At 48.2% G+C, this 17,946-nt stretch overlaps 1 protein-coding gene across 1 annotated transcript in view; it reads left to right on the forward strand.

The window, feature by feature from the left end:
- Positions 1–16,608, forward strand: part of Arf3 (ADP ribosylation factor 3) — a 23,416-nt gene extending 6,808 nt beyond the window's left edge. The window contains exons 2-5 of the mRNA XM_055627192.1: positions 11,713–11,945; positions 13,017–13,127; positions 13,331–13,455; positions 13,936–16,608. Coding sequence (XP_055483167.1) covers positions 11,798–11,945; positions 13,017–13,127; positions 13,331–13,455; positions 13,936–14,097 — 546 coding nt within the window. The 5' untranslated portion in view covers positions 11,713–11,797 and the 3' untranslated portion in view covers positions 14,098–16,608. The remainder of the gene's footprint in view (positions 1–11,712; positions 11,946–13,016; positions 13,128–13,330; positions 13,456–13,935) is intronic.
- The last annotated feature ends 1,338 nt before the right edge of the window (positions 16,609–17,946 follow it).

A 17,946-nucleotide genomic window follows, 5' to 3' on the forward strand; every position in this document is an offset into this window, starting at 1 on the left:
CCCCCCCCCCCCCCCCCCGGCTCCTGCAATCCTTGCTTTCCCTCTTCTTCAGAGTTCCTGGAGCTCTGCCTAATGTTTGGGTGTGGGTCTCCATGTCCCCTCTATCAGTTACTGGAGGAGGCCTCCCTGAGGACGATTGAGTAGGCACTGATCTGTGAGTGTAGCAGAACATCATTAACAATCATCTCGTTGACTCTTTTTTTTTTTTTTTTTTTTTTTGCCAGTAGTGTTTGGTTCTACCCTAGGTCTCTGGGATGTCCAGTTTCTGGTTTCCTGGTTCCTGGCCAGCCAGGCAGTGTCAGGCATGGTCTCCCTCTTGTGAGGCCTCAAGTTGGACCAGTCATAGGACAGCTGAGGGGTCTATGAGATTTTTGTAGTGAGAAAAGCATAGTGTTTGGGCTCTCCACAGATAAGAACAGTCACAGAATACCTGGAGTTGTAGCAGTTGTAGGCTGTTCAGATCTTAGGACATAGAGCAGGGGGCTGGCGAAATGGCTTAGTGTTAAGGTAAGAACACTGACTGCTCTGTCAGAGGACCCAGGTTCAGTTCCCAGCACCCACGTGACAACCCTCAACTGTCTATACCTCCAGTTCCAGGGATCCAACTCTCTCTTCAGGTACCGGGCACCTTCATGGTGCCCAGCTGCACATAAAAAAACAGGATACATAAAGCAAGGCAAGCACCATAACCAGCTCAGAACAGAACCATGACTTTACCCACTGAGCCGTCTCTCTGGCTCCAAAGATTTTATTTTATTCTTTGAGATAGGGTCACACTGTGTAGCTCTGGCTGGCTTGGAACCTGCTGTGTGGACTAGGTTGACCTCAGATTCTCAAAGATCCATCTGCCTTTGCTTCCTGAATGCTGAGATTAAAGGCGTGTCTCACCACATGACACCCAGCTAGACTTTTTCCCCAGACAGAGGTTAGCCCAGAGAGCTTTGAACTTGGTGTATAGCTAAGGGGGTTTTTGACTTTATTAAAGAAATATGACTGAAATGAGCCAGGTATGAAAAGGCAGATACAAGCCGAGCAGTGGTGGTGCACACTTGCTGGGAGGCGGAGGCAGGTGGATTTCAGTGAGTTTGAGGCCAGCCTGGTCTACAAAGTGAGTCCAGGACAGCCAAGGCTACACAGAGAAACACTGTCTCAAAAAATATAAACGAATGAATGAAATACTCTAAAGTAATAAATAAATCTTTATTAAAGAAAAAAAAAGCAACCTGGAGAGAGAAGGGTTTATTTCATCTTACAGCTTGTAGTTCATCGTGAAGAGAACTCAAGGCGGGAACCTGGAGGCAGGAGCTAACACAGAGATCATGGAGGAGTGCTGGTTACTGGCTTGCTCCCATGGCTTGCCCAGTCTGCTCTCCAGGACTTATCTGTCCAGAGGTGGCGCTGTCTATGGTGGGGTGGTACCTCTCACATTTGCCTACAGACCAGTCTGATGGTGGCATTTTCTCAGTTAAGTTTCCCCTCTTCAAAGTTGATCCTAACTTGTGTCAAGTTGACCAGCTAACACAGTGCAGAAGGGGAACAGTGAGGTAAAGTTGCTGGCAGCCAGGCCTGACAACCCGAGTCCAGTCCTGGTGGTGGAAGAAGAGAACCGACTGTGACCTCCACAGGTACACACAGGTAGCCCCCCCGAAAGGAATGGCAGTTGCCATGGCTGCGTGGAGGGAGGGGGCATCTGTGCACACTGAACGCAAGCGCTACGACCTGGCATGTGAGCGTGTACAGTTTGTTTGGAAAGTTGAGACGGTCTGGAGGGTGACAGTTGCCCAGCAGTGTAGATGCACTTAGGCCATTGGGCTGTAAGCCTGAAGACTGAAAATGGCAGGCGTTCTGTGTAGCTGAGGAGTGTGCGGTAGGAGCACTTGTTTTAGTCCTCTGGCTTGTCCTTACAGGGCCTATTTTCTCCCATTTTTCTGCTCTGTCTGGTTTGTTTTTATTACTTTGGGAGGGAGGCAGCTGTGAGTCTCACGGTGTAGCCTAGGCTGACCTTTTTTGTGACCCCCCTGTCTCAGCCTCACAACAGTAGAGCTCTTCTGTGTGTCCTTTGCTTTCTTTGAGTAGGGGGAAGAGTGCTCTTCACCCTAACTTGCTTTTAAGATTTTTATTTTATGTGTGTACGTGTATGCGCAGCATGTGTGCTGGGGCCCGTGGACGTCAGAAAGGACTGTGTTGCCAGCTGGGCTCTGGCCCTCTGAACAGCTGAGTCCTCTCTGTGACCCTGGGAGTTTGGGGCTTTGTTTTGATTTGAGATAGGGCTTCATTGTGTAGCCGGCTCAGCCTCTGAACTGTTCTAGTGTCCCAGCTAACTTTTTTTTTTTTTAATAATTTTAAAAATTACATTTGGGCTGGAGAGATGGCTCAGAGGTTAAGAACACTGTTCTTCCAAAGGTCCTGAGTTCAATTTCCAGCAACCACATGGTGGTTCACAACCATCTATAGTGAGATCTGCTGCCCTCTTCTGGTAGAATGCTTTGTAAATAATAAATAAATTATATATTTTTTTAAAAATTACATTAGTTTTGTGGGGAGGGGGAGACAACTGTCATAGCACACACGTCAGGGCCAGTGGATAAACATGGGGATTGCGGGGATCAAACCCGGGTTGTCACATTGGACAAGTGCTGACCTGCTCAGCCAGCCCAGCCCTTCTTCCTTTGAGCATGTTGGCATGCGCATGGGAGTGTGCCGTGGTGTGTGTGCATGCGTGCACACAGGAGTGTGCTGAGGTGTGGGGGGCTGAAGGACAACTTTGGGGAGCATGGACAATGATATCTATATCTCTTTTTTTTTTTGTTTATCTTCTTTATTTTTTAATTTTATGTGCATTTATTTACCTGCATGTCTGTGTGGGGATATCAGGTTCCCTGGGACTGCTGTGAACTGCCATGTGGGTGCTGGGAATTGAACCCAGGTCCTCTGGGAGAACAGCCAGTGCTCGTAACCACTGAGCCATCTCTAGTTAATACCTGTTCCTTTTGAGACAGACTTTCTTGGTTAGACTGTCTAGACTGGCTGGACAGTGAGCCTCAAGGGATCTGCCTTGTCTCTTTTCTTACCGTGGGGTTACAGGTGTGTGCCACCGTAGCTGGTTATTTTAGGTGGGTTCCGGGGCTCTAACTCGGGTCCTGTGCTTTCAAGGCAAGCGTTGCAGTGGCTGCACCATCCCCTACACAGGTTTTGTTGATTTTTTTTTTTTTTTCGTTGAGACAGGGTCTCTGTAGGCTAATCTTACACGCTTGGCAGTCCTCCTGCTATGGCCTCTAGAGTGTTGAAATTACAGGCGTGAGCCACCTCCTCAGGTTTAGCATTTCATCTTTGTATTATCGACTGAAGGCTGGGCAAGAGGACATTCATGTTCTGACTTAAATATTAAAGAAAACACTCTTAGATGCTCCCAGGGAACTTTGCGCACGTCTTATTGACCGTTTCTGCATGACCATTAATGAGCCAGTCACTAGCAAGAGAAATGAATGCCTCCATACCTCTTAGTCAGGTCATTTTTCATCCCTATGAAAATGAGGAAGAGCCATCTTTGCTGAAATACATTTCATAGTCTGTGTGTCCCCAGTTTTAAACAAAATGGGGGTTTGATTAGAAGGGAAGAATGGCTATGGTAGAGGCAGCCAGGAATTTCTGTCATCTGAGGCTATCTTGGTTTTTTTTAAGCTTCAAGTCACTGTTTACATGGGTGATTTCCAAGTCCCCAGCTCACTCCTGTCTATTAGACTTCATATTTTTGCACATCAAAAATCAGTGTTTAAGGGGCTGGTGAGGTTGCTCAGTGGGTAGGAGCACAAACTGCTTTTTTCAGAGAACCCAGCCTAGGTTCCTAGCACTCAAATCAGACGACTTGAAACTCCAACTCCAACTCCAACTCTGGGGGTCTGATGTCCTCACCAGCACAGGTTCACTCGGTGCACATACCTCTGCCTACAGAGGTGTGTGTATATTTCTGTGTGTGTTAGCTGTGCTAAATCATAAATCAGACATCTTCATCCTGACCACATCTACTCCTCTCACTTTTTCTGCCTGAAGAATTGCCAGCAAGTTCCTAGGTCATCTTTGACTTTCTACTCTTCCTTCTTACATTTAATCAGTCATTGGGCCTGTGACTTGTATTTTTTTTATTTTATTTTTTTTGAGATAGTGTCGCCCTATGTGGCCCTGGCCGTCTTGCCATGTAGATCAGTCTGGCTTTGAACTTGGAGAGATCCTCCTGCCTCTTCCTCCCAAGTGCTAGTGCCAAGTGAATTCTGCCATATTGATGTTTCAAATCTATCTTTCTTCTGGTGCTATCTCTTGTTACCAAGAACTTCTAAAAAATGATTTAACTAACTTCTCATGTATGTGCATTTGCCTGCATCTTTGTAAATATACCGTATGTGTGCAGTGCTTGTGGAAAACAGAACAGGGCATCGAGCCCCCTTGAACTGAGCCACATTCTGGGGTGCTGGAAACCCAGCCCAGGTCTTGTGTAGGGGCAGCCAGTGCTCTCAGCTGCTTCCAGCCCCTGGTTAGGAACTCGATTTCTCGTTTGTGTTATCGTACTTGTCAAGTAGTCTTTGCTTTCAGCCTTGCCCTCTTTGAATTCAGCTGTGAGGCTGCTGGAGTATCTTTCTGCAAGCTTGTTTGCCTGTTACTCTGCCTGTAGTTTTTCGGGTCCTTCCTGTTCTGTCCCCTCCCTGTCTTTCCAGTATCATCCCTTATCACTTCCATTTAGCTACAGCCAAATAAATTACTTCCCAATTGCACATGGTCCTGACCAATAAAATATGTGATCTGTAACTCTAATCTTTATGTCCTTGCACAGACTGTTTTTTTTTATATTCATTCCCACTTTATTATTTGCTTATTTTTTTTTCTTCCTTTAGTGCAGGTATGTTCTGAGAGTCATGTCTGGGAATTACCCTTTACTTTGTCTTTTTTCCAGGCTGGCCTGGAAGTTGTTATGTAGCCAAGGGTGACCTTGAAGTTGTAGTGTTTCTTTGCCTCCATCTTTCCAGTGCTGGAACTATACTTGTGTGCCTGTGTGCACAGTTCTAGAACTGAGCCAGCACTTTCTGCATGAAGGCGGACGCTCTACAGCAGGGTTCCTGCTCTGTCCCATCGCCCTTGCTCATCCTCATCCTTTGATGAGTCATGGTAGCAGACAAAAGAAGGGATTTGCTGGCTTAGAATTTACTAAGATACCAATGCGTTTTTGTGTTCTGACTTAAGTGTTCTCGAGACAACACTTAAAATTTACAGATGTCTTCAGGCATGGTGGTACATAATTTTAACCTCAGCACTTGGGAGGCAGAGGCAGACAGATCTCTTGTCAGGCCAGCCAGGGTTATATAAATCCTGACTTGAAAAGAGAAGACAAGGGCTGGAGAGATGCGGATCTGAAGTCTGCTGCATTTGAAGCATTTTAGGATACATTGCTGGTCCATCATTGTAATCAGATGGGGGAGTGTGTGGCTGACCGGGCTGTTTACCATCACGACGTCCTGAAGGTTGAAGCCGCCATGTTTTCTGCAAAACACATAGCCAAGATAGCTGAGCAGCCAGCTGTAGCAAAAGCTGCCCTTCCTGGGAGTGGAGGGGTGGGAGTGGATGTGGTTCTCGGATGAGGACACCCTCAGATGAGCTTTAAAACAGTGTCCTTGAGTGAACTCTTGTAGCCAGTAACACTGTACTAGAGCACAATTTTGGAGTTCCTGTTATTTTTGCCTCTGATCAACAGAGGCAGTGTTGATGAATGTAAAATAGAATGTTGAGATGCTCTGTTAAGAGATATTACTATAGTCTATTTCGTTTTGAGCAATATTTTCTGTTTTAACTGTAATGTGGTTTCCAACAGTCCCTGGAACCTTGGCCATTTGCCCCATCGGCACAGGGGTACCATCTTTGTGTGGTGAAGGGAAGTAACTTCGGTACATGACCAGCTTTTACCTGTGTTTTTTGTTCTTGTTTTTTTTTTTTTTCTAGGAATGTATTCTGATGCAAGGAATCACACAGGGTTAGAGAAATAGCTCAGCCCTAAAACAGCTAAGGTTTATAACCAGGGAGATAAAATTGTCTGTTATGTGGAGACTTGTGTTGTCAGCTCATTGCTAAATGCTGCCACTCTCCTAGTGATGGGGATAGTGTACTGTGTTTTAGTTGGCAGAAAGGGCTAGAGAAAGCCAAAAGCTAGCCTCTCCTTTGGAATGCTGAGCCAAGCTCCTAATTATGCTAAAAGGGAGTCAGACCCTGGCTGCTCCAGGGGTGTGCTTACTTGTTGTCATGTATTTAATCAGGTCTCCATTGGCTTCATTTGCATGTTAACAGAAAGGGGAAATGTCACCAATTTTGCTCTAGTCCTTTATGGATGTTCCTCAAACATCTGGGGTCAACTCTGTATGGGAAATGGCCAATACTGCCCGCCCCTCCTGCACAAGTCAAATTGTACCCAGCTTTATTAAAGACACTTTTACAAATAGTCATAGTGTTTCAGGAGAGACAGTCCTGAACCGCACAGAGTTTTCAGATTCCCTTGTGGAATACCAGAGTCGGAAGGGCACTGTAAAGTCAAGGGTCTTGGTTGGGAAGCACTTGTCTGGGCGTGCGGATGCTGGTGCGATCTCGGCACAGCTCGTCCCCAGCTGGTACTTTGAGGCAGTTTAGGAGCTTGGGTTGTATGATGTCGTCTCTTCCCCCTAAAAACAACCCAGCGAAGCCTTTGTTACTCTGAATAGAGAGAGTTTACAGTAAGGATTGACCTGTCCTGTTAAGTATGTGGTTAAACATTGGTGAACCAGTGATAGCGTTCAGGACGTGAGAGGCAAAGGGCAGTTCTCAGTCTGAAGAGCCACATCCTCAGAAGAGGAGAAACCACCATGTAAGTGACATCACCTCTACTCCAGATTCCCTGACACACATAAGGACAAAGCCTGTTTTTACCGGTCAGACTCTACCAGGTCTCTGGCTTTAAAGCATTAAGTCTGTGTTAGTGGTGGACAGGGAGGAGGACATAAAGATGAGTTTTTAGGAGCCTCTGAGCTAGCTCCGCAGGTCAAGGCACTTGCCACCAGGTGTGAAGACCTGAGCTTGATTCCTAGCATCCATGTGGTGAAAGGAGAGAACCAACTCCTCCCGTTGTCTTCTGACCTGTGTGTGCGTGCCACGTGTGCACTTGGCACACACAAATAAGTTAACATAAAACTATTTTGAGTGTTCCCGTGGGACAAGGCCTTTGTGCTATGGTGGTTCCTACACGTGTCAGCATCAGGGAATCTCCTCCTGGGGGCCAAGAAAAGTCCATCAAACTCTCAAAGGTGTTTTCTCCGTGTCAGTCCAGCTTAGGGGACATTATTCATCTGTTTTTCCCCCAAACAAAAAGTCACCCCCTTTTTAACGACATTTACTTGTGTGTATGTGCATGTCCCGCATGCTGCCGTGTGTGAGGTGTAGAGCACAGCTCTCGAGTTGAGTTTGCTTTGCTGTGGTCCTGGGGGCCTAACTCAGGTGATCACACCTGGCAACAAGTGTCGCCCAGCTGAGCCACCTTGCTGCCCACAGAGGATTGTTCTGTGTGCTGACAGTAAGGCTTAAAAGTAAGGCCAAGTGTATAGTCACTAGAAATCCAGTTTTTAAGAGGGTGCACCTCAGGGAGACAGACACTGTGAATTGCTGTGAGTTTGAGGCCAGCCTGGTCTACAAAGCGAGTCCAGGACAGCCAAGGCTACACAGAGAAACCCTGTCTCAAAAAAAAGGGGGTGGGAGGAATGTACAGACAGGGCTGGCGAGCCGGTACTTAAGAGCCCAGGTTGCTCTTGGAGAAGACCAGGGTTTGATTCAGTAACGAGGTCCGAGGCCCTCTTCTGGTTCTTCTGGCACCAGCCATGCACATGAAATACATGCATACAGGCTCCCCTTACACAAAATCGAAAAAACAGTAATAATTATTTTTAAATGCTCACATTTTTATTGTCATCTCTACCACTTCCAGATTTCTATACCTAGTCTGTTTGACACCAGAATTTTCTCCAGGTTTATTTCTGCCCTTGCCATCATTGGCTTCCTCCATTTCCCTCTGGGTGTCTTGTCTGCTTGTCTTTAGGGGTCTTTTGAAAGAGGCTCAGACTAGCTTTGGAGAAGCAGGTTTAGCAGACAGCTTTGTGGCTCTTGTCTGTGTCTTGTTCATAACATTGGCTTTATTTCCATTGATGACCCCTCCAGTCTTTGTTTTGGGTATATGGTGACAAAAGACAATAGGCACTGAACATGGAGATGGTAATGGAGGTGGCTTTGGAAGGAGGTTCATTCTTGATGATTCCCCCCCCCCACACACACACACATTAGCTAGAACTCCCGTAGCCCAGACTGGCATCAAACTTGATAGATAGCTGTGGGTGGCCTTGAACTTCTGATCCTCTGGCCTCCAGGTTTTGAGTATTGGGATCATAGGCATATATCATAGGCATATATTGACAGCACATTTGATCGACTAACATAGATACATAGTACATACGTAGATAGATAACCAATCCTGCTGAACAGAAGAAATGATACAGGCATCTCTCAGATTGAGGCTCAAGTCAATACGCATGATGGAACATTCACAGTGATCTAATCGTGGGAATAAAGACGGGCCCCAAGTCAGTAAAGGATCTAGATCTTGCAGAGGAGATTACATTTTAATTAGGGAGATGATCATGTGCCAGTTTATAAGAAAGCAAGCTTCACAAGGTAGTGTGTGCTGCATGCGAGATTCACATCTTTCAGGGCCCTTCAGAGGCATGCTGTGGCACAGAAGCAGGCGTAGTCATTTCTCTTTCCCCAAGCCATCCTGCTTCTACTTCACGGAGCTTGGGCTAGAGGCATGTGTCTCCATTGTCTTTGAACTGTGATGTCAGCATGACAGTTGAGCAGAGAAGTGGAGCAGAGGGCTGTTTTCAGGTTCAGGCTATTTTCAGGTAAGGGGTAACTGGCTGCTGGTTTTCTCTTTCAGCAACTATTCTCACTGTGATCAGTACTAGTTCGGTCATGAAGGGCAATGAGAAATGTATGGCCCAAGTCTAAGATCTCTGCCAGAACCTAATAACAAACCTTCAGCAAATATCTCTTTACTTGATCCCCCAAAACCTGGAGGTTTTCATTGTGGAGGTCATGGTACCAGAAATCCACCTGCTATAGGTGCCAAGGTTGTCTTGTCCTGATCCCTTCTCCCTGCCCTCACCTTAGGAATGTGCAAGAGAGCCTTAGAGCTGACTGGGTGAGTTGAGGGAGGACAGGGGCCAGGGCTGGCTAGTGGGCACCATGGATGAGGTTGAGCCCTAAAAATTGAACCACGCCCTGTCCCTGGGGTATGAGCTTTGTGGGACACAGGCAGGGCTCATCTGGAAAACCCAAGAGAGCCACACCTGGCTCATTAGCAGGTGTCTGGGGTGTCTGAAGATGAAACACTCTAGTGCATTCATTTCTTTTTTATTCTTGAGCAACCTAGTACTTCGATCTCCAGGGGCTATTAATCTAACTTCTGTGCATTAGTCTGGAATTTGCTACAGACGAGGAGAAGAAAACAAAACAACAAAAATAAGCCTGAAGAAGTTTTCAAAAAGTAACTAAACTCTCAGCAGACTGTCTTTGCTTTGTAAATAGGTGTCTTCATCATCTGCTTTACACATTAGATGCACTGTCTTGACCTGTTCCTTCGCCTTCTGGGTTTGGGGGGTGTGTGTCACTGGTTTCCAGACCCTATCGAGTGCCAGCAGCTAGCATATGGTGATTGCCAAATAAACTGCCCGCTGACATGTGCTTCCTGAGGCAGAGAACTGGCTGGCATGGATGGTTCTGAACGCCCATCCTATGATTGTTTCAGAGATGACTCCTAAGCCACCTGTAATCTTAGTGCTTGGGAGGTGGAGGTAAGAGCAGAAGTTTATTCTTGGCTATATAGTGAATTTGAGGCCAGCCTAGGCAACTGAGACCCCAGCTCAAACATTTTAAAGTGGACTCGGTAGGTAAGGGCACTTGCTCTTGCAGGAGTCCTGGGTCGTTCTCGGCACTCACATAGCAGCTCACAACTGATCTCTCTCTTTTTTTTTTAAGAGATTTATTATTTTATGTATTTTGTGTGTATGAATATTCACTCTGTATGTCTACACACCAGAAGAGGACATTGGATTCCATTATAGATGGTTATGAGCAGCCATATGGTTCCTGGGAATTGAACACAGGTCCTTTGGAAGAGCAGCACCTGCTCTTAATCACTGAGTCCTCATTTTAGCCCCATCACAACCATTCATAATTCCAGTGGAATCTAATGCCTTCTGGGGGCACAAGGACACACCTGGCACAGACAAATATGCAAGCAAAATAACTCATACCTAAAGTAAAATAGGTAAATGTAAAAGCAATAGAACATTTCAAAGCGTCTTTTGTTTGTGTGGGCGGTGGGCTTGGTTTGAGAGCTGGTCTTGCTGAGGAACTGGCTTGAAGCTTGAGGTTCTTCTGGCTCCACTTCCTGATGGAATAGGTGTGAGCTGGCACACCTGCCTCGCTGGCCATCTGCGCTGTCCTGTGAGTGGAGGGGCATGAACGCATAAGTGCATGCTTTGTCTGCTGGGAGCAGACTGGAATGAATGCTGAATTGCATCAAGCACGGCTCTAGCTTTTAGGAGTGCAGTGCTGCAGGGCTTCGCTTGTGCTAACAGGGAACTTGAAGCAGCCAAAAGTTTTGAACAGAAGAACCAAATGGTCTGGTTTGCCCTTTAAAATCACTGTGGCTGAGCTGGGCACACCTTTAATCCCAGCACTTGGGAAGCAGAAGCAGGCGGACCTCTAAGTTGGAGGCCAGCCTGGTCTGCTGAGTGAGTTCCAGGACAGCCAGGGCTACACAGAGAAACCCTGTTTCAAACAACAACAACAAAAATGCCTCTGGCTTTTTATGGGTGGGCCAAAGAGAGCAAAGCCTTTCCCTACTCTCCCAGCCAAGGACATAGTTGTATGCAGTTCAGAGTATAAAATAGCTTTTTGTTTTGTTTTGTTTGTTTAAAACGGGGTTTCTCTGTGTAGCCTTGCCTATCCTGGACTTTGTGGACCATGCTGGCCTTGAACTCACAGAGATCCTCCTGCCTCTGTTTCCCTGAGTGCTGGGATTACAGGCCTGCACCACCCTGCTCAAGATGAGCTTCTTTTAGGAGTCATGAGTGGTATTTTTCTTCCTCATTTACATGGGTATGGAAGGAAAATGGAGTTACAGAGTTACAGGCAAGGAAGGAAGTCTCTCGACTAGAGCAGTTCGTAAACCTTGGGAACCTGGCAAGCCTGAGCCTTGTCAGGAGTTAGAGCCACTCCTCATTCCACCCTGCTCCACCCTTTGCAGAAGTCACAGGGTAAGGTTGGAGGAGGGAGTGGTAAAGGGGTTTACAGTGCTCTGGGCTGTAACAGAGAACACCAGAACTGATTTTAGAAATCAACTAGAACCCTTTTAGGATCTGCAAAGGTGAAGTAAGGAGTCTTGGTCGAGTCACTGTAAGAGATCAGTGGCATAGCCAGAGAAGGGCATATCTCTGCTTTGCCTCTGCTCTCAAAAGTTCAGTCTGAGTGTGATGGCCTTGGAGTCATAGTCCCTTCTGTGGTTGAACCAGTAGTGAATGAACTCCAGCTATAACTTTGGCAAATTCTGTGACTGTGAAGTCCTTACAAGTGATATGTGTTTCCTTTGTTCAGGATCAAACCTCCATACCAGGGACCAGGCTGAAACCAGACTACTACTGCCCCTACCTGGGCCCCGTGGAAAGCAGACACTGTAATCATGGGCAATATCTTTGGGAACCTTCTGAAGAGTCTGATTGGAAAGAAGGAGATGCGCATCCTGATGGTGGGCCTGGATGCTGCAGGAAAGACCACCATCCTGTATAAGCTGAAACTTGGGGAGATTGTCACCACCATCCCCACCATTGGTAAGGCGAGCTTGTTTGTGGGCTGAGGGAGGCCGGGGCTCCTCCTGATCTCCCACCTGGCCTGCTCTCCCCAGGCAAGCCCATACATTTCGTGGGCTTCAGAGAGAGTGTCTGTTTAACTTTGGCAGGTACTGGAGCTGCCGTTTGCCCACCTGCCCTGGCCCTCCCTGATGCGGGAACTTCCGCAGCCTGGCACTCAGCAGTTACCCTCAGGCATTAGAGTTGGTTTGTTCTGTGTGTTGTTTGGAAAGCAGGTGAAGGGCTTTGATGTTCCTGCCAGAGGCCTGGACTTGCTTTGGTTTAGATCTTCAGTAGAAATCTTGGTTAAGCCCTACCCATGTGAGGGAGAGCATTTGCTGCAAACATGGGGGCTGTGGGTCATCACCCTGAGCTCGTTACACTTGGGGCTCCAGCACTGTAGCTCATGTCTCACTTTTTCCCTCTGCCTCTCAGCCCCGCATCCTAGCGTAGATACAGTTAGTGATGGAGGGACAGAGCAGAGTCGTTTCTTTGTAGAATGGAGGACCAGAATCTGCATGAACAGGGGAGAAGGTGGCTCATAACTACCCAGGCAGCCATGCACCTTCTGATCAGACCTCACTGTTTGACTTCTTAGCTCTTCCTTCCTAAAATAATACATATATTATAATAATATGTGGATGTTTATTTTATGTATGGGTTTATGTTTTGCATGTATGTATATATGTCCATGCAACATATGTATGTATGTGACTAATGAGCGTGGAGGTAGTAGAGGCATCAGATCCCCTGGAGCTGGAGTTATGGATGGTTGTGAGCTACTTTGTGAGCGCTGGGAACTAAACCCCAGCCTTTTTGAAAACAAGTGCTCTTGACCACTGAACCATCTCTCCAGTCCTTTTAGATTTTTTTTTTTTTTTTTTTTTAGGCTATGCAGGTCAAGGATTATGAGGTCCCAGAATCCCTTAAGCTTTTTGTCTTTGGTGTCACATTCAAAGCTGAGAAGAAATGGGAGTAAACTGAATGGATCTTATTTGTAGGTCTGGTGTTTGAGGCCAGTGGCCATTGACTTTTTTTTTTCCCCCTCCAAAGGGTTTAATGTGGAGACAGTGGAATATAAGAATATCAGCTTCACAGTATGGGACGTAGGTGGCCAGGATAAGATCCGGCCCCTCTGGAGACACTACTTCCAGAACACCCAAGGTATGGTAGACAAACTTCCCGGGATTGACATTGCTTTGCTAGGCTTTTGCAGAGCATGGCTGTTTTCTTTGTCCTGGGTAGCCATCCCTTTCCCTGATGCAGCTCCTGGGAGTGGAGAGAGGGGAACGTGCGTTTGGAGGGTGAGGGATAGGACAGGAGACATCTGTCACCTCTGTGTGTCCCACGCTCTCTCTGCTCTGTAGGCTTGATATTTGTGGTTGACAGCAACGACCGGGAGCGGGTAAACGAGGCCCGAGAAGAGCTGATGCGGATGCTGGCCGAGGACGAGCTTCGTGATGCTGTGCTGCTCGTGTTTGCAAACAAGCAGGTGGGAGAGAGCAGCCTGGCTGTAGAAATCCGGGGCCTTGGGGCTCGTTTTATAGGCGTGAACTGCTGCTGTCGGGTTGGCAGTGTGGGGATTCGAGCCTCTGGCTGCTTCGTGCCCCTTTCCTTGTTCCCAGCCCAGGGTGTTGGGCAGCATTTTAGTCCTGGGGACGAATGTGGCAGAGCTGCCTCTGCCGGGTTCTTATTTTCCCTGGGGTGCACTGTAGGAACTGGCCTTGCTCCTGCTGTCAGACTTGCTTCTTTGGCCATCTGACTCACACATGTTTGAAACCCTCGGCCTCCTCTATCTAGTTCACTGGCTTCGGTGTTCTGGCACTACTGGGCCTGGAGTAGTTCCTCCAGATCCTGAGCTGGGTTTCCTGAGATGAAGGAGGTGGCAGCCACACATGCCTTTGGTAAATGGGTGCTCTAGCAGCCTTCGAAAGATCCTGAGGTATCTTTGTGTGTCTCCCTTGCACTGCAGGATTTGCCGAATGCTATGAATGCTGCTGAAATCACAGACAAGCTGGGGCTGCATTCTCTGCGTCACCGCAATTGGTACATTCAGGCCACCTGTGCTACCAGCGGGGACGGGCTGTATGAAGGCTTGGACTGGCTGGCCAATCAGCTCAAAAACAAGAAGTGAGAGCCAGGCAGCCCTATCCGACCACCCCACCCTCTCCTGACACACCTGTTGTCTCCCTACCCCACCTTCCCCTTTCTTCCTCTTAAAAGTGTGGCCAAGGTCCTGGGTATCACATCCACATGCTCAGCAAGAACCTTGCCTCCCGTGCCTCCCTCTCTCCTTCCCGGTCCACTGACATGATCAGCCCCCAACTGCTGTCCTGATGATGAACCATTCCAATTTACTGGATTTAAAACAAAATGAGGCTGTTATGGTTTCCTGGGGTGGTCCCCCTTGGTTTCAGGAGGAGGAGTGGGTGTTCTCTCTGTTGCTGTGTGGCACTGGTTGCTGTGCTCTTGGCATCTGAGCCCCTTCTGTGTCTCCCCGGCCATTCTCCTCCCTGTCCTCCTTTCCTTCTGCACCCTCTCCTCTTCTCCATGGAAACCGCACGGGCCTCTCTGTGTGCGTGCATGTGTGCGCCTGTATATCCGTGTAGAGAGAGATATGTGGAGGTCGGGGGAGGGAGGGGCGTCCAGCCAGGACACTGTGCACTGGAGCCTATCATCCGCCTTCCGTGTTGGGAGATAAGGGGGTGTGGGCGGGTGCATCGCTCTCCTCTCTGCAGGGGCGTACCTGGATGTTAGGCTCGAGGATGGGCTCTGCAGCCATCTTCCTTAAACTCCTCCTCCTCTGTGAGCGCATGAAATGGCACTGATCTCTGGATGACTGTTCTAAGGAGTTGCCGTTCTACTCTGCCTCATTAGTAGGAAGGAGAGTGGAGCCCCTCATTTTGACTAGTCCGGAGTGTTGTATTGATTCTCCCCCACTCTCCTTAAGTCTGCTCGCCAGGAGCTCAGAGGGAGGTGGGTTAGTGGGACCTGGTGTATTTGGGACCTGAGTGTTGAGGGGTGGAATGTGGTCTGGGGAAGGCCTCCAGGCACAGAGAAGTCCTGTTCCTGCCTCCTGTACTTTCCTCAGTCTTCTGGTCTTGGGCTGGGTGGTTCCATCTGTCCTTTGTCAGAGATTTGCTCCCTTAGTAGCCCTGCTGGCCTAACAAGGACTGACCAGGTGGAGTAATAGCAGACCTAGTATCAACGCCTGTTTTCCACTTCTCTGTCTAGCTCAGGACAGCTGAGAGATGACTTTGTGTTCGTGGGCCTTTCGCAGTCCTCACTGTCCTCCCCTCCTTCCTGGCAGCGCTCCCCAGTCCTCACACACTGTCCCTGAGTAGGTCTGCGGGGTTGGAATGGAGGAAACAGGCCCCCGCGTGACTAGTGCCAGGACAGTGGTCTTCAGGGCCCTCCCTCCAGCATTCTGAAGTTCTGCTGCTGCTGCTGCTGCAGCACTGTTGAGGGCACTTGTCCTTTAGGCTATGACCTGGGTTCTGACTTGTCACTGCACTGAAGCTGTGGCTGTTCTGTGGGCTCCTGTGTGTGCTGGCTGCGCCCTGAGCTCCAGAGCAGCTGCCCGTGACCTCTCTGCCAAGGTTAGGACCCTGGGCTCTGCAGCATGGCTAAGGGCCCTTCCCAGGAGGGCCGTTCTGAGCCAGGTTTCCTGCCACCTTTGTGGACAGCAGGCAGATCAGTTCCTCATCCTGCCCCAGCTGAAGTGTGAGGTCCAGGGCCTCTCCCCCAGTGCAGATAGTGCTGTTACCCCAGCTGCCGTGTGACTGTACTCTAGACCTGTGTGTGTGTGTGTGTGTGCGCGCGTGTGTGTGTGATCTGTACGTGGGGGTGCCAGGGGTCGTTCCTTTTTAAAATGGGTTCTTTCCTCTCACTCCAGACACTGCCCTTCACACTTCCTTTGCTGTCTTCTGTTTATGTCCCACCTCTGTTGCTGCTCTGTGAGCTCTTTGCCTTCTCTGTTCATTTACGATTGTTGCCTGTTTGTCCTCTTCCTTGTGTTGTCTTCTATTTGGTTTTCTGCTCTATCTTTGTGATTGGTGAGGACTCTGCCTCGTTCTCTGCCACTTTCTGAACTTCCCCGCTTAGATGCTACTTGCAAATAGGTTTTGTACATTGCAGGCTTCGTTCCACTCCTCTGTTCCTTACCGCAGCGTCTTATTTTTCTCCACCTCCTGGAACCTCCGGAGGCTGAGCAGGCTGAAGCAGCCTTGAATGTTGCCTTGGTGCTGCTCCAGATTTGTCCAGCAGGGGGCAGTAACATCTTGGTAGCATCTCGGGCTCTTGCGGGGAGAGGGGAGATGTTTCTACATTCCCTTTCAGCTAACCGGTCTTTGGGTTAGGTGTTTCATTCTGTTTTTGTGAGCTCCTTCTCTTGCTTTTCTCAAGTTGGTTTAATTTTTTTTTCTTCCTTGTTCTAAGCTTTTTTTCTAGGGACTCCCCCTTTCCTCTGCCTCCCAGATTTGTGGTGTTACAGTGGTGTCTGCAGTTCTGAAGTGGGTTTTTCTTTTTCCTTTTTCTGGAATGTAGACTGTATATGTTTAATAACTCACCTTCTTTATCCTTTCTCAAAAGTGTGGGATAATGCAGCGACTGTGACCCTGGTTGGAAATTAAACTTGTTTTATGCAGCTTTGGAGCAGCCCTTCATCCTTGTGCAGCAGCTGTGCGGACAGTCCCTCTCCACACTGGCCATTTGCTCTGCAGAGGCGGGAGGGAGTCATGGGGGAGCTCAAATGGATTATGATCCCTTCTTCCCGTCACACCCTGAAGGGTGCCCGAAGGGATCAGGAGCGTGAGGGCTCTAGGACTCATCGTGAAGAGCTCGGCCAGGGTTCACGTCTGTTGGTAGATGTTCGGGTGGGGCCCAGGCGGCCGCATGTCGGTTATAGCAGATGTTTGCATTAGTTAGGGGGCCCAGCATGGACTGCGTAAAAGGCCACAGCATGAGGAAGCTTGAGAGCCACTGCCTGAGGGACTAACACAATTGGAAGGCCCGGAACTACTTCCTCTAGTCGTGGCTCTTTTCAACCCTGGAAATTAGGGGTTTGTAGTCCTAATATGGCTACTCTCTGCAGGGAAGCCTCTCCTCTCTGTAGACTGAGTTTGGATCCTACGTCCTGTGTGAAGTATTTTACCTGTATTATTTCAATTCTTCTCCCTTTCTTGATAGTTTTCCTCTCAGCCTCTCTTTCTCCCTCTCCTCCCTCTCCCCTAACCCCTCGTTACTGTCATCCCCCTCAAGAACCAGTGCTTTTTGCCCATTTCTCTGACTTCCAAACCACTTAACCAGGCAGCCCTTAGCCAGCCCTCTTATCTTCCCTGAAAATCCAACGGCATTTTCCTTTCTTTAGGGGTCCTCCAAGCGTTTACAGCTAAAAAGTTAGGCACTTCTGTCTCAAGTGCTTTATTTATTTGTTCATAAAAATCACTTCCTGAGCTGTAGTATTTTTTTTGTTTGTTTATTTTATTGTGTTTTGTTTTGAGATAGGGTCTCAGTATAGCCCAGCCTGACCTCAAACTGGTTGGTTGGTTGGTTGGTTGGTTGGTTGGTTGGTTGGTTGGTTGGTTGGTTTTTGAGACAGGATAGCCCTGGCTGTCGTGGAACTCTCTCTTATAGACCAGGAAGGCCTTGAACTCAGACTCGGAGAGATCCACCTGCCTCTGACTCCTGAGCACTGGAACTAAAGGTGTGCACCTTCAGCACAGCTGCCACCACCACCGCCACGACCTAGCTTGCTGCCTTTGTCCCCCAGGTGTTGGATTGCAGGCGTGTGCCTGTAAACCTATCGTCAGCTGTATTAGTATTAATAAGCTCCTATTATTAGTCTTTTCATAAGACATGGTGGTACATGCCTGTAATAGCAGCACTCGGGAAGCAGAGGCAGGAAGATCTCTGAAAGTTTGAGGTTAGTCTGGTGTATATCTGTCTTATCCCTCCTCTTCCCACTGTCACAAAAAGTAAATAA

Source organism: Psammomys obesus, unplaced genomic scaffold (assembly GCF_907164565.1).
Source record: "Psammomys obesus unplaced genomic scaffold, mPsaObe1.curated_primary_1811, whole genome shotgun sequence".
In the NCBI taxonomy this organism is placed as follows: domain Eukaryota; kingdom Metazoa; phylum Chordata; class Mammalia; order Rodentia; family Muridae; genus Psammomys; species Psammomys obesus.